Source organism: Haliaeetus leucocephalus, unplaced genomic scaffold (genome assembly GCF_000737465.1).
Source record: "Haliaeetus leucocephalus isolate CR32 unplaced genomic scaffold, Haliaeetus_leucocephalus-4.0 Scaffold1000, whole genome shotgun sequence".
In the NCBI taxonomy this organism is placed as follows: Eukaryota; Metazoa; Chordata; class Aves; order Accipitriformes; family Accipitridae; genus Haliaeetus; species Haliaeetus leucocephalus.
Genome location: NW_010973436.1, coordinates 2,596,711 through 2,610,130, shown reverse-complemented (window position 1 = coordinate 2,610,130; position 13,420 = coordinate 2,596,711). Strand labels below are relative to the sequence as shown.

The 13,420-nt window shown below is 55.1% G+C and overlaps 2 protein-coding genes across 4 annotated transcripts; both read left to right on the top strand.

Annotated features, from left to right (window-relative positions):
* Positions 1 to 1,296: 1,296 nt before the first annotated feature.
* On the top strand, positions 1,297 to 3,965 carry LOC104842460 (probable E3 ubiquitin-protein ligase makorin-1). Its single transcript, XM_010584791.1, has 8 exons — positions 1,297 to 1,367; positions 1,973 to 2,092; positions 2,181 to 2,485; positions 2,747 to 2,838; positions 2,952 to 3,172; positions 3,423 to 3,533; positions 3,621 to 3,729; positions 3,822 to 3,965. The coding sequence occupies exons 1-8, from the start codon at positions 1,297 to 1,299 to the stop codon at positions 3,963 to 3,965; spliced, it is 1,173 nt and encodes a 390-aa protein (XP_010583093.1).
* A 985-nt stretch (positions 3,966 to 4,950) lies between these two features.
* FANCE (Fanconi anemia, complementation group E) lies at positions 4,951 to 10,434 on the top strand. 3 transcript variants are annotated; one of them, XM_010584647.1, is made up of 11 exons: positions 4,951 to 5,513; positions 5,800 to 6,433; positions 6,516 to 6,560; positions 6,878 to 6,937; positions 7,023 to 7,166; positions 7,247 to 7,370; positions 7,992 to 8,067; positions 8,201 to 8,267; positions 8,367 to 8,492; positions 8,623 to 8,717; positions 9,930 to 10,434. In XM_010584647.1, exons 1-11 carry the CDS (start codon positions 5,290 to 5,292, stop codon positions 9,955 to 9,957), a joined length of 1,623 nt encoding a protein of 540 aa, XP_010582949.1. In that variant the 5' UTR covers positions 4,951 to 5,289; the 3' UTR covers positions 9,958 to 10,434. The 3 variants fall into 3 exon arrangements, with proteins under 3 accessions (XP_010582949.1, XP_010582950.1, XP_010582951.1); XM_010584648.1 differs by lacking the exon at positions 9,930 to 10,434 and adding an exon at positions 8,905 to 9,290; XM_010584649.1 differs by lacking the exons at positions 8,201 to 8,267; positions 8,623 to 8,717; positions 9,930 to 10,434 and having other exon boundaries at positions 8,367 to 8,486.
* The last annotated feature ends 2,986 nt before the right edge of the window (positions 10,435 to 13,420 follow it).

Genomic DNA, 13,420 nt, shown 5'->3' with positions numbered 1-13,420 from the left:
TCACTCACTCACCCCTGCAGTGGGATGGTGGAAAGAATCAGAAAAAAATGTAAAATTCACAGGTTGAGATAAAGACAGTCTAATAGGACAGAAAAGAAAGGGGGAATAATAATTATAATAATTGTGATAAATGAATTTAGTCTCAAACAGGATTCCAATCAAAGTTTACAATTTATTAAATGAATAAATGCAAGCAAACAGCGCTGGGCGCACCGGCAGCCTCTGCTCTACCAAGACGCGCACGGTGAAAAACAAAACAGCTTCTTTTATAGTCTAACATTAGTTACATATTCATACTAGGCGTGTCCTTCCAAAAGACTCTCCACCTCCTGGTTGTGTGGGTGCAGTAGTTCTCCTAGAAACTTCTCGAACTCTCCTCATTGGCTGAGGGTCTTCTATACAACGTATCTGTGACCAGGGTCCCCAGGGCTGGGGCAGACCGCAGGCATCCTGTGTAACAGCCGACACCCTGCACAGCACCAGCTGTGATCACCAGAACCCAAACAAGTTCACAACAGACACCTCCCCCTCAACAAATGCATACAACAAACTGCCCATCAAGACCCTAAGTACTGCAGTCTCTGAGGCTAAGTATACATTTAGATGCCTCAGTTCTCCCCTAGGATCTCTTGTTTAACACTGTGCAGTTAACAACGAAACCGGTTTGGGGCTGGCAAAAAAGAACTATATACATATCATCTGTCTCCTCCCGGCCTGCGGTTATACGAGGACCGACAAAATGGTTAAAGATTACATAGACGGTGAGGGTCACATTTTATTATGCGGCCCTAGCATTGTTTATATTGACACGAATCAGATGAACACATTTCACAATAATGGTAAAAGAATTAGAATATACAAAACAAGTGATGCACAATGCAATTGCTCGCTGACCAAAGCCCAGCCAGTTCCCCAGCAGCAGCAGCCCCCGGCCAGCTTCCCCCCTAATTTATGTACTGCACATGACATCCCATGGGATGGAATACCCCTTTGGCCAGCTGGGGTCAGCTGTCCTGGCTGTGTCCCCTCCCGGCTTCTTGTGCCCTCCCACCCCCAGCCTCCGGGCTGGCAGGGCAGTCAGAGAGCTGAAAAGTCCTTGACTTAGTGTAAATACAGCTCAGCAACAACTAGAACATCAGTGCGTTATCAACTTTGTTCTCCTTCTAAATCCAAAACACAGCACTGTACCAGCTACTAGGATGAAAATTAACTCTATCCCAGCCAAAACTACGACACCATCCAAGGCCATAAATAGCCCTGGGAGGTTGCCCAGCCCTCTTGGCTGCTGGGGAGGAGATGGAGCCAGGCTCGCTGGTGGCATCTGGGGCATTAAGGGCCCAGGGGGGCTATCGGAGACCCCTGTGCAGGTAGGGCTTGCGGGGAGGCGGGCAGCTGGGAGCAGCTTTCGGGGGAGATAGGCTGGAGACAGGGCTGTGAGCCCCCCACTGGGGGGGGCAGAGAGTGGTTTGTGATGCCCTTGAACCCCCTCCCTGTCCGTTTCCCCTGGAGGGTGAGGCGCTGGAGAGGACAGAGCCTGTCCATCCAGCTGTCCCCCCCGAAGCTGGGGTCCCCGGCAGCACCCCGTCCCAGCACCCCCTCCCTGTCAGCCCCCAGCCGAGGGCTCCTGCCCCTTTCCATGCCCCCACGGGGAGCCGGGGGGCTGCCCCAGCCCTCCATAGCCCCGGCTTGTCTCCACGTTCCCCCAGCCCCGGGGAGAGCCCCCAGACTTGTGCAGCAGCTCAGCCCTGCGCTTCATTTGCTTTGCAATTAGCCAGGAGATAAGGCTGGACTGAGAGAGCCCTGGCTCCCCGCTGGGCTCTGCCCTTGTGATGGCTCCTGAGCCCAGACACCAGCGTGGGGGCTCTGAAAATATGGCCCCATCCAGGCAAAGCTGGGACCCAGGGGGGATCGCGGGGCAGAGGGGGGCTGGAGGGGGGTCTGATCCCAGCCATGCGGCTTCTCTGGTTGGCAGGAATTTTGCCCGTGGATCCTGTCGATGGGGCCAGAGCTGCCGCTTCTCGCATGACAGAAAGTCAGTCCACATCTGCAAGTACTTCCAGAGGGGATTTTGCAGCTACGGAGAGCAGTGCAGGTAAGGGGTGAGAAGGGGGCCGGGGAGCCAGGAGGTGTCATGCTGGGCTCATGGGACCCTCTGTCTGTCTGTCCCTGGGCTCTTCCAGCTATGAGCACATCCAAGAGGAGCCGGTGCCGGTGGGGACCCTCTATGGCCCCAGGCCCACCGTGCCCCCCAGCCGCTGGAGCTCGGACCCTGGCCGTGTGCCTGCGGCAGCAGCCCAGGGCTGGGGGGGAGCCCGGCATGGCTTGGTCCACCCTGTCCCCACTGTGACGCACGTGGCCTTCAAGTTTGCAAGTATGAAGGTTGAGGAGGAAGAGAAAAACAAGGAGAATATTACAGCACCTGGTAACATCCCCCGTGGGGCCATCGGTGGAGAATTTGTCCCTGCACAAGCTCAGGGTGCCTCAGGTAGGTGCAAGGCTGCCCAGGGGTGCTGAGGATACTGGGGCGCTCATGGTGGAGCATCCTGGGCATGTGTCTGCCCTTGACCCAAATCCTTCTCCCTCCATCTCTGGGCAGGGCCCAGCTGGGGCTGTGGAAAGCTCTCCTAGCAGCTTTTTTAGGGTGGGGACCTTAACTGCTAAGCCTGTGCTCTCCGAGCAGCCAGCCCGCCTCTTTGATGATGGAGCAGGATGTGCTTTTCCCCTCTAAGAGCTCTCCTGCCTGCAGGCTCCCAACCGCAAGGCCTAGGGCTGGATCCAAATTCTCCTGACCCCAGAGAGGCAGTGGTGGAGACAGCTACACGGACTGACCCTGCAGAGGTGGGCTTGGGGGTCTCCTGCAGCCAGGCAGTCCCTATCACCCCGTGTCGGTCCCCTAGACTGAGGCAATGATGGAGCTGGGGGGTTGCCACGCCGTGCTGCTTTGCTTGCAGGTCCTGACGGAGCCGGGTGCTGCGGCAGCCCTGGTCCCCACCGTGGCACTGAGGACCCAGAGTGAGGCCGTGGTGTGTGGCATCTGCATGGATCGGGTGTACGAGAAGCCACTGCCGGAGGAGCGGTTCTTTGGGATCCTCCCAAACTGCAGCCATGCGTACTGCCTGGGCTGCATCCGCAAGTGGCGTCGCAGCCGGGACTTCCAGAGCACGGTCATCAAGTGAGTGGGGATGGGGACATGGCAGGGTGGTCACTGTCACCCCTTCTGCAACCTAAAATCCTTCCTTGGATTTGGCGATGTGGCTTTGGGATTGGAGTGACTTTCCTTTGGGAACAGGCACTTGGGAGCTGTGATGGGGACAGGGATGCTGGATGAGGCTGTGACGGTGGGACCACCCATCATGGGTACTGAGCCCATACTCCCTTCTCCCTTTTCGGGAGACCCACCTGCACCCATTACCTTCACCCAGGGCCTGCCCAGAGTGCCGGGTCACCTCCAGTTACTACATCCCCCACAAATACTGGGTCTCAGATGCGGGTGAGAAGGAGAAGCTCATCGAAACCTTCAAGGCGCGGACGGGGTGAGTGCATGGCACTGCAGGCTGCAGGGCTGCAGGCTCTGTGCTGCTCCAGGAGCTGTGCTTGCAACTGTGCTTTGAATCCCACAGGAAAATGAGGTGCAAGTTCTTTGTCCAGAACCACGGCCACTGCCCATTCAAGTCAGACTGCATCTACCTGCATGAGCTGCCTGCCGGCCGGCTGCCAAGAATACCCATCGTAAGTGGGGTGGTGCGTCCTGGGGGGCTGGGCATGGCATGGCCATGCAACACGGCTCAGGGCCGGGGCTGATCCTTTCTCTTGTGCTGCAGGAGTTCAGCCCTTCCTTGGAGAGCTTTGATGAGGAGGATGACGAGATCTGCGTGCTTGAATGGGCTGTCACCCTGACGGAGGCAGACTTTCGGTACTCACGTAACGGCTACGAGATGCTCTTCAACTTCAGCAACTCCAACTAAGCCACACTGTGCCCTACTGGGCCTGGATGCTGTTGATGGCAAAGAAGTGTCTTCTGGGAGGGGGAAGCATCTGCTTTTGATGTGTTCAGCTGCTCCTGGCATTGGTTTGGGGGGGCTCCAGGCATGCAGGCTGTTGCAGGGATGGGGTCAGATGGGAAAATAGTCTGACTGGTGTTTATCAGCGACCCCCGTGTTGATGGCTGAACCCCCAGCAGGTCCCGCATTGCTGCTTCCCCCAGGAAGCTGCGGGGGGGGTGTGTGTGACAGAGCTGCAGGGGTCTCAGGGCAGTGGGGCACAGCCCCCCCTTCTCTTGCCCTCACTTCCTTGGCAGTGCAGCGCTCTGCACCCATGGGAGACCTCGGGGGGTCGGGACGGGGGGGTGCTGAGCTGGGTGCTGGGGCAGCAGCGGGGGGATTTAATGCATACGGGGCTGGGCTACAGGGAGCTGGGCAGCTGTGGGGCACTCTTTTAAACTGCTTTTAGCCAAATCTGGAAATTATGAAATAAAGTGGTCCGTGTGATGCAACGCTGCCTGGGGGCTCTCCTTCCGGGGGCTGGGGCGGGGGGGGGGAATACACCACCCCCCGAGGGCTGGAGTTGGCGGATGTTAGGGTTTGGCTTTAAGGGTTCATATGCATAACTTTTGCATGCGGGCTTGATTTACATACGCGGCGGGCTTTTCTAGAGGGGCGGAGCCGGAAGTGGCGCGCGCTGCCGGCCCCGGGGCGGGGAGTGCGTACGGGCGGGCACCGGGGCACCGGCACCGGGCAGACCCCGGGGGGGAGCAGCGGGTACTCTGCCCTCCGTCTTCTCTCCGCGGTGAGTGTCTGCCCGGGAACGGGAGCTGATAACCGAGCACCGCAATAACCGGGGCAGTGCACGGCCAGCCCCAGGGCCGGGTGGCTGCGGGCCCGGGGCCGGTCTGTTCCCGGAGGAGAGGGCCGTAGTGGGGGGGGGGGGTCACCGCCAGCAGCATTCGGGGGTTTTCCCTCTCAGCCCCCCGGGAGGGCAGCGAGGGGAGCTGCAAGTGAAGTGGTTTTCGAAGGCTCTGAGGAGCTCCCGGTCCTCTGGCCTGGCTGTGATCCTCTGTAATGCTTCTGCATCCTCGGGTGATGAGGATAATCATGCCCCCCACCCGCGCGCAGGTAAGGGCAGCCCCCAAAACCGCTGCCGGTGGGGGAGGACTCCAAGGTTTGCTCCAGAGCACAGCTGGCCAGGACCTGGATGTAGTGATCCTCCCTGCACCTTTCTCGGTGTGACCCATGTCAGGCTCTCCCCAATTTTCTTGCAGGCGGCTGTGAAGCTCCCCCCCCACCAGCAGCAATGGAGTCCCCCTGCCTGCCCTGGCTGCAGAGCTTCGACAAGCCGTGCCGCCTCCTGCTCCACACACTTGCCTCCGGCTCCTCCGGGGTGCTCGCCGCCCTCCAAATGCTGCAGCGGGTCCAGGCCCATGAGGGACCGGGGCAGGCATTTCCCTGGCAGGCCTTCACCGCAGCTCTCTGCGCCGAGGAGCCCACACTGGAGGGGCTGGAGGGGGCCCTGGCTGTGTGAGTTGGCTGCGTTTCCAAAATTCAGTGTTTTGTGGGAGGTTTGACGCATCAGGTGCCCAGTTCAGCACCGTGCATCCTCTTCCCCCCCCGTGCAGCGGTCTGTACGTGAAGACAGGATCATAGCGGGGACCTGCCAGTCTTCCAGTTTGTGTCTGCAAAAGCTGGCAATGGCATCTGCTGCCTCCTCTCGCTTCCTAGTCCCGTTAGACCCTGCTCCACGGGGCAGGTTGGCAATAAGGACTCAGGGCTTTGCTCTGACTTGTCACCTCTCCCTTTTTAACAGCAAACCACGTCTGCTGCTGCTTCCTGTTGTGTGCCAGAGAAACCTCTTCTCCCTGCTCCTCGTGGTGCAAGCCGTGGTGCCGGGGGGCTGCCTCAGCCAGCTGCTCCAGGCCTTGGAGCAGGATTCCCATGTGGATCCCTGGGTGCAGACGCTGGGCAATCTGCTCCGGCAGGGATCAGGGGGAGAGGAGTGCTCCCCACCTCCTGCTCCCTTGTCTTCCACATGCCAGCAGCAGCTTATGTGCCTGTGCCAGAAAATTGCCCAGAACAAACCAGAGGGGCGAAGAAAACTAAACTGGTGCTTCAGCAAGCAGCCTGGTACCACTGGGGATGTGGCTGACTCTGCGATTCAAGGTGGGAAGCACAAGAAAGTGTCGGAGGAGAGCCTGGAGTTGGATGAGGAGAGAGAGAGGAAAAGGTTGCTGCTGGAGGAGGCAGCGTTTGACCCCCCGGGAACCCAGGAGAGTGGGGATGTGGCAGGGGTGGAAGAGGAGATGCCTGTGGAGCCTTCAGGGGACAGATCTGCTGAGAGCCCAGCCGGAGCTGCTCCAGAAAGCTCCCAGCAGGATGCAGCCAGGAAGCCCAGGAAGATTTCCCAGGCAGAGCTGGCAGCAGAGGTCCAGTCCTTTCTCCAGGTACTGGGCAGGGTTTGCTTTCCCCTTCCAGCCAGTGAGCCTTTACAGTCTGATTTCTGTTACTTCATCTCATTTTCCTCAGATGCATGGACAGAGGCTGAAAATGCTGCTGCAGAAGGAGTCCAATGTAAGTGGTTGCTTCTGTCTCTGTTCTGGAGCTGATGGTCTAAACAGGCTCATGTTGGGGCCTCCAGAAGGGATGGGAGACAAGGTGGGTTTCACAGGGATGACTGGAGGGGGATAAAAAGACAGCCCTGCTGCCACCTCCTCTGGGCTCAGGTACTAATACCTGCCTCCACCTCGCAGGGATTTGCTGTATGATGGGCAGCCTGTGGGGTCAGCGCTGGCTGAAGTGGGGGACGGTAGGGAAGAGAAAAGCCCTGGAGCTGTATTTTGTGGATTGCTGTATTTGGTGTATTACTCAAGGACCGTGTTTCCCTGCAGCACTCAGAGCTGAGTGTCCCACCTGAGCTGCACGTCCTGAACAACTGCTCTCCTGGCCAGGTGAGCCTCAGCATCCTTGCTGCAACTGCTGGTGTCGTGGAGGGCCTGCTGCTGTCCCTAATGTCCCTGTCCCTTCTGTCCCCAGCTCGAGGGGCTGTGCTCCTTCCTCCAGCTCTCCACATGCCCAGAGCACCTCCTGGTGCGTTTCTGCAGCTGGCTGCTGGCTCTCACCCCTGACCTCAGCTACACCAGCGCGGCCATCCTGGCAGAGCAGCTCTTCCTCCAGCGAGTAAGTGTGAGGGCAGCAGAGGTTTCCTGCACCCAGTTTTCCTCACCATCATCCCCATCTCCTGCCTTTTCTGTCCATAGGTCCTGTCCCTCGCCCAGCCGCCCTCTCGCCACCTCATGGCTGCCCTCGCTTCATTTTGCTCCAAGTATTCCCAGCCCTTCTGTCGAGTCCTGGTGGCTGCGGTCCTGCGGGAGCCAGGGGAAGGTGCGATGGGCTCACAGGAGGCACGGCTTCTGGGAGCAGCTGAGGGAGCTGGAGAGGGGCTGTGGGCTGCATCCAGCAGGAAGGGAAGCCCCAGCTGCAGAGTGCTGTCTCCTGGGAGTCTTTTATCACCCAAAATATGTGTTAGGAACCACGGAGGAATGGTGCTGGTTTTATCTGGGCAGGTGAACACTTGGGAGTTAGGATGGGAGGTGGCTTTACAGATGCCTGAGAGGGAGAGGGAGGGGATGCCAGGCTGGTTTCCAGCATCAGTTCTCCCAAAGGACAGCTGCCATCCCTCCATGGACTTGAGGATTCCTGACAACTCCTAATGCTGAGGCCAAAACTGCCCCAGCGTGGCTCTGCTGGCATGAGAAGAGGGTCCTGCATGAATCCCTGCCACAGTAGTATTCTCTTTTCCTAGGGACTGGTGCCAGTTAAACCCTTGCTGCAGATGGGCAAAGGAAGCTGGATTATCCTGAACAGTAGAAGGGGCACTGCTTGGTTTCTGGGTGTCGCAGCTGGGATGTACCCCTGTGTGAAGGGGTGCTAGGAGGGGTCAGGCACATCCCCATGGACTTGGCAGCCTCTGGAGGCTTTCCCCTTTCTGCTTTGCCTTTGCAGGTGCTGAGCAGACCAAGCTCGTGTGTGAGCTCGTGGAGGAGTGCCTGGAGCCAGACTGTGTTCGACTGGTGCTAAGGTAAGAGATTACAGGGCTGACAGCTCTGCTTTGGCCCTCATGCCTTCCTTGATGGGTCTGGCTGGCTCCAGCTGCTCAGGAGCACCAGCGAGGCTGTGTGAGCATTGCATCTCCTCTTTAACATCCTTTGCAGCCAAGTCCTGGAGGTGCCTTTATCAGAGAAGCTCCTGCCAGTATTGCAGGCTGTGCTGGGGCGGCAGGTGAGGGAACCCCCTCTTGTCCCCCCCAGGTTTCCTTGATGGCTCCAGCAGCACTGGAGCAAGGACCAGCTCTCTTCCCTGCTCGTGGCTCTCTTCCAGGAGGTGCTCCCCCCCAAGCTCTTTGATCTCCTAGTCATGACTCTGTGCTGGCAGGCTCCGGCCTTCGCCACGTCGCTGAATTATGCCAAGCTGGTGACGGCAGTGCTCACCATGTACCAAAACCAGGTGAGTAAGATGAGGCTTGGGTCCTGCAGACCAGCTGGTGAGCTGCAGCTGACCCAGGACCTGGCCCAGAGGTCTCAGGTGGGCTCCTGGCAGTGCAGCTCTCTGAGCTCCCTGCTCCTCTCCGTCCCAGGTCACCCCAGCCCACCAGAGCAGTCTGGCTGCCGCTCTGGATCGGAGCAATGCGGCTCTGAAGAAGTCACTGCAGGCTGTGCTGGAAGGAGCCAGGTGAGATGGATCCTGCGCCCTCCAGGCTGGGCTGGAGTCTCTTCCATGGGGGGATGGCAGCCTCCATGCTCCTGGTCTGCCCCGGGTGGTAGGAAACCAGCAAGTGCTGGCAGAAGCTGTGCCGGAGTGTGGTTGGCGGTGGTTTTCCCTTTTCTTGATTTCTCTCCTTTCTCTCTCCTCCTCCCAGGTGAGCGCCAAAGGGAACCATAAGGCGATGGCTTCCTTGGGCAGTGGATGCTCGTTAGGTGGTGGTAGCTGCAGCCCAGTCCCTCACTGGGTTTCACCACCAGCGTGATGGAGCACCAGCGAGCATGGGCTGTGGCACACAGAGCACCCACACCTCTGCCTGGGGCCTTGCAGCAGTGCCTTGTGCTCGGCTGGCCTGGTTTGAGGTGGGCTATTGCTGGGCGATGCCATCCCAGCCCCACGCATGCCCCGAGGCTTGAAGATGAAGGTTTTCTTGGTTAAACAATGAATACATTTCAGTCATCTCTGTGTCTGCTCTGTCTCTGGGCTGCCTCTCAGCCTCACCACACTCAAGATGGCAGCTCCCACCTTCCTGCCCTGCCACGCTCAAGATGGCGCCTCCCTCCCCGGCTGTCCCAAGATGGCGGCAGAGGAGGAGCTGTGGAGAGGCCGGGCTGCAGGATGTCTCCGGGCAGGGACTCCCTTCTCCCTCTCCCAACCTCCAGCGGTGTGGGCATGTCCTGGTTTTGGCTGGGTTAGAGTTCATTTTCTTTCTAGTAGCTGGTATAGTGTTATATTTTGGATTTAGTGTGAGAATAATGTTGGCAACACACTGATGTTTTTAGTTGTTGCTAAGTAGTTTTTATACTAAGTCAAGGATTTTTTGGCTTCTGGTGATTTTTTTAGCACTGCAAAGCCCTGGATTGCTCCACATTGGCACTGGGCCCACGGGTGAGAGGGGTGGCTGGGCAGAGTATAGCCTGGAGGGGGGTAATTGCATAAAGGTGACTCTTTTGTAGATGGTTAGTGCCCAAAAGGTGGCTTTTTTGTAATCAGGAAAACAAAAAATCCATTATTTTTGCATTATTAATGGAGTAATGTTGGCACTCAAGTACTTGAAGAGAGCCTGAAGGTGGGCTGCAGCGATCTTGGGCCCGAGCCAGCTGCCATTTTCCCCTCAAGAGAGGAAAGGTTGCCTGTTTTGCCTGCATGTTCCCTTATAAAAAAGGGTTTTCTGTCGAGCAGGTCCCCACGTTACTTGACTGGGCAGTGAGAAGCTGCAGAAGAAGCAGAAGCCCTTCTCTGCTTTCAGGTCCCCTTTGGTTTGATGAGTATGCTGGATGACGTGATGTCCCCTGTCCTGTGCCAGCATCTCTGATAACTTGTAAATCTGAAGAGCCTGATCGAGCATCCATGTGTCTCACCAGTCTGGTTTGCAGGTGTCCCTACTTGTTTGAATCAACCTATATCCTCTTCGTGGTTAAAAATGGAGCGACATGGCTGCAATATTTCCTGTGTGTACCTGCACCCTTGTTTTGTTTCTCAGGGCTGAGAAGTACGATGTCTTCCCAGTGTCAGCCCTTAATGAAGCAGGTTGCTCCTTCCTGGCTCCAGGTCTGCAAAAGCTGGCAGACCTCCCTCCTTCCTCACAGTGGCAGCCTGGTAGCCAAGGCAGAGTCATCTTGTCCAAAACCTTTATATTTCAAGTGTTTTTTCCAACATTGTGGTGGCCCAGAGCACCTGGCAAGCAATATTGCATGGTGGAGTTCACAGCTACTTAGTTCTTAATGCCCTTAACGCCACTGAATCAAGACATAAACTGATTTGAGGCTGTTTGAAGATGATAATTCTGGACTAGGCTTAGTTGACCATCATGACTTTGTCTTGGCTCAAAGGAGGCAAGGCACAAGTGGTATGTTTTGTGCATGTTGGCCTTTCTCTTCGACGGCTAAGCTGATTTTCAGGTGATGCAGCAATGATCTGTTTATTTGGTCTGCTGAGATTTACAAATCTCAGGATGCAGAAGAGCAGGGTTTAGATGAAGAACTGGTAAACTTGAATTTTCCACATTAAATCTGCCTTTTTTTTTTCTGTTTTCCTGGGGCCTGCAAGCGGCCCTGCTCTGTGTCACATTTCTGGTTTTCCACATGGCGATGGCACTTGTCGTTGCAAGGTATTTAATGATACACTAATAGAAAGTGCTTCTACAGCGTGACTGTTTCCAGATTTCTATCCAGTATCCTTGAAAACACCCACTGGAAACCTCATCTGGGCACCTTCTGGCTGGGGGACTGGAAAGATAAGGATGGGAGAGGGTGGATGGACTCCGAGGGAGGTAGTGCTAGAGTTTTAATGGAGGTTTTGAAGCACTGCGTATTTCAGGAACTATTTAAAAATTCATAAACATTTACATCTACAAAGGGAGAAGAGGGTTTAAAACATGTAGGTGTGACATGTTACTGGTTCAAGTTTGCTCATTAATGTTTAGATCCAGCCAGAGGAATGAAACCGAAGCATTAAGTGATGCTTTTAATGCTGAGAGCACAGATTTCTTTATAGTAAGAATCTCTTAAGCTATTTTAGGTGACAGTGGACTGATGAGGCTTCAAAGTATGTTAGCTGGAGGAAAGAAACCTCCAGGGAGCCAAATTGTTGATGTATTTGCATACCAGTGAGTTAGTGGCTGAGTATATTGAAGCTATCGTAGGGCTGCCCAAAATATGACATAAATAGAAATTGTGCCCTGATCATCAAGGTCTGAGCCTGCTGTTCTGGCTTTATTAGGTAGCAGGCTGCAGTCCTCACAGTTCCCCTGCAAAGCTTCTATGAAGTGACCTCGCTGTCATTGTCCCCAGTGCTCAGTCTGGCTGTGGCTGACGGTCACATGAAGATGACGGAGGACAAACTCATCTCCAAAATTTACCTGGTCGTCAGCTTCCTGGTGTCCCTGCTGAAGAAGTGGAAGAATGTGCATGCTGTGTATATCTAGAGCACCATGGGGAAGCCTCAGCATCTCCATGGACTGGGCAGCAATAAAGGGTTTGAAATCCAGCCACAGTGTGCATCTCCTCCCTGATGGATGTTTGGTTTTGTAACTGCTTACTGGTTTCTTTAGGCAACGGTCTCATTTTGACAGGCTGTTCTTGGCTGCTACGTGCTGTATGCAGCTTGCGCTTCCAACTCATCTGGACGTACTGGGAGCTGCATTTTGGGCCAGCCTACGTGTTTTTTGCAAGAAACAGTAGTCAGGCAGGGATCGGCTTTGCAAACTGCAAGAGGGGTTACTGTTCTGCTGAGAAGCATTATGCTGGCTTGTGGAAAGAGCCTTCTTAGCCCTGTTTTTGCTCTTGGCTGCAGCTTATCAGGTACCGTGGATTCCTCTGGGGTGTATATGTGAGATAACAGTCATATTAGGAGAACTGGAAGCAAACCCTGGAGACACTAGACGTGCTGGTGGAAGACTACTTGTTTATGTGGTGGTTGGTAGCACCCACATGGAAAACTTTACTTTTTGACTCCTCTTGACCTCTCAAGAACTTTAAAATCCAGCCTGAACAGCACAAAGAGGTGGATGTGGCATAAAACATCAGTCAGGTTTTATAGTTCAGCAGAACATTATTCAGGAGTGGAGGGAGAGCCGGGCCTGGGTTTGCCCTTGTCCTGATTGGGGTTGGGGTTGGGGAAGGTCTGAAGCTTTGTCTTAGACATTTCCTAGGCTGTATGTAGAAGGCAGTGTATAATTTTCAGCCATTTTACTTGTGATGTTTGGTAGTAGTTACTTATCTGCTTCCTCTCCTGTAGAGATTTACTTCCTTCATGGTATGAAGGGGAATTCCCTTTTTGGCCTCACGGTTTGCTTGCTTGTTTGTTTGTTTTTAAAGGAAATTAATATTATGCAATTGCATGGGTTATCTGTCTGCTCTGCTGCCTCCTCATCCTCCCACAGTGATTTCTGAACCAGTTTCATGATAAGATGACATCTCTGCTCCCCAAGTGGCATCTTGGTGCCATGATCGGACAGCAGAGAACCTCCTTTGGGTGGGCAGAGGTATGCAAATGCTGCATCCACGGCTGTTACATACCAGACATCAGAGCCACATACGAGCCAGACTACCCTGTCCATGCAACACCTTGTTGGAAAGGGCTGAAACTCAGTTGCTTCCCTGAAAATGGTCCATTTCCATCCCCTGAGCGGCTGCCCATTTCCAAGCAGGAGCTGCAGGCATGTCCAGCTAGTTGCTGTGTCCCCTCCTGCAGCAATGCTGGGAGCTGATAAAGTCACCATGTTTCTCCCTGGAGGTAACTGTGTTTCAGTGACACCCTGTTAATCACATGCGTGTAATCCCCAACATGCTGATGCAGTTTTGCATTGAAATCTGGTGGCTGTGACATCCAGATGTACGGCTGAACTGCTCTGGGGAAGGCTCAGCAGTCTTTGCTTTTTTTCCAACCTGGAATTTAAAACTGAACCAAAAGAAGCAAAACCCTCTTTCTTACCTGTTTTTTTGCCTATGACCTTCTAATCATAGTAAGAAAATCATGTTCTCTCTTGGGTAGTCTGGTGGCTGCCAGGTCCTTGTCAGCTGGGGAGACCAGGGCCACACAAAGATGAATTTGCTGGAGGGCTGGGGTGTTGCGTTGTGGTTGGGACCCCTGCACAGACCTAATAAATCACGTTTGCCGCATCAGCAGTAGCAGCCAGTGTTGGTCTGAGCAGCTTTCCTCCGAGAAGTGGA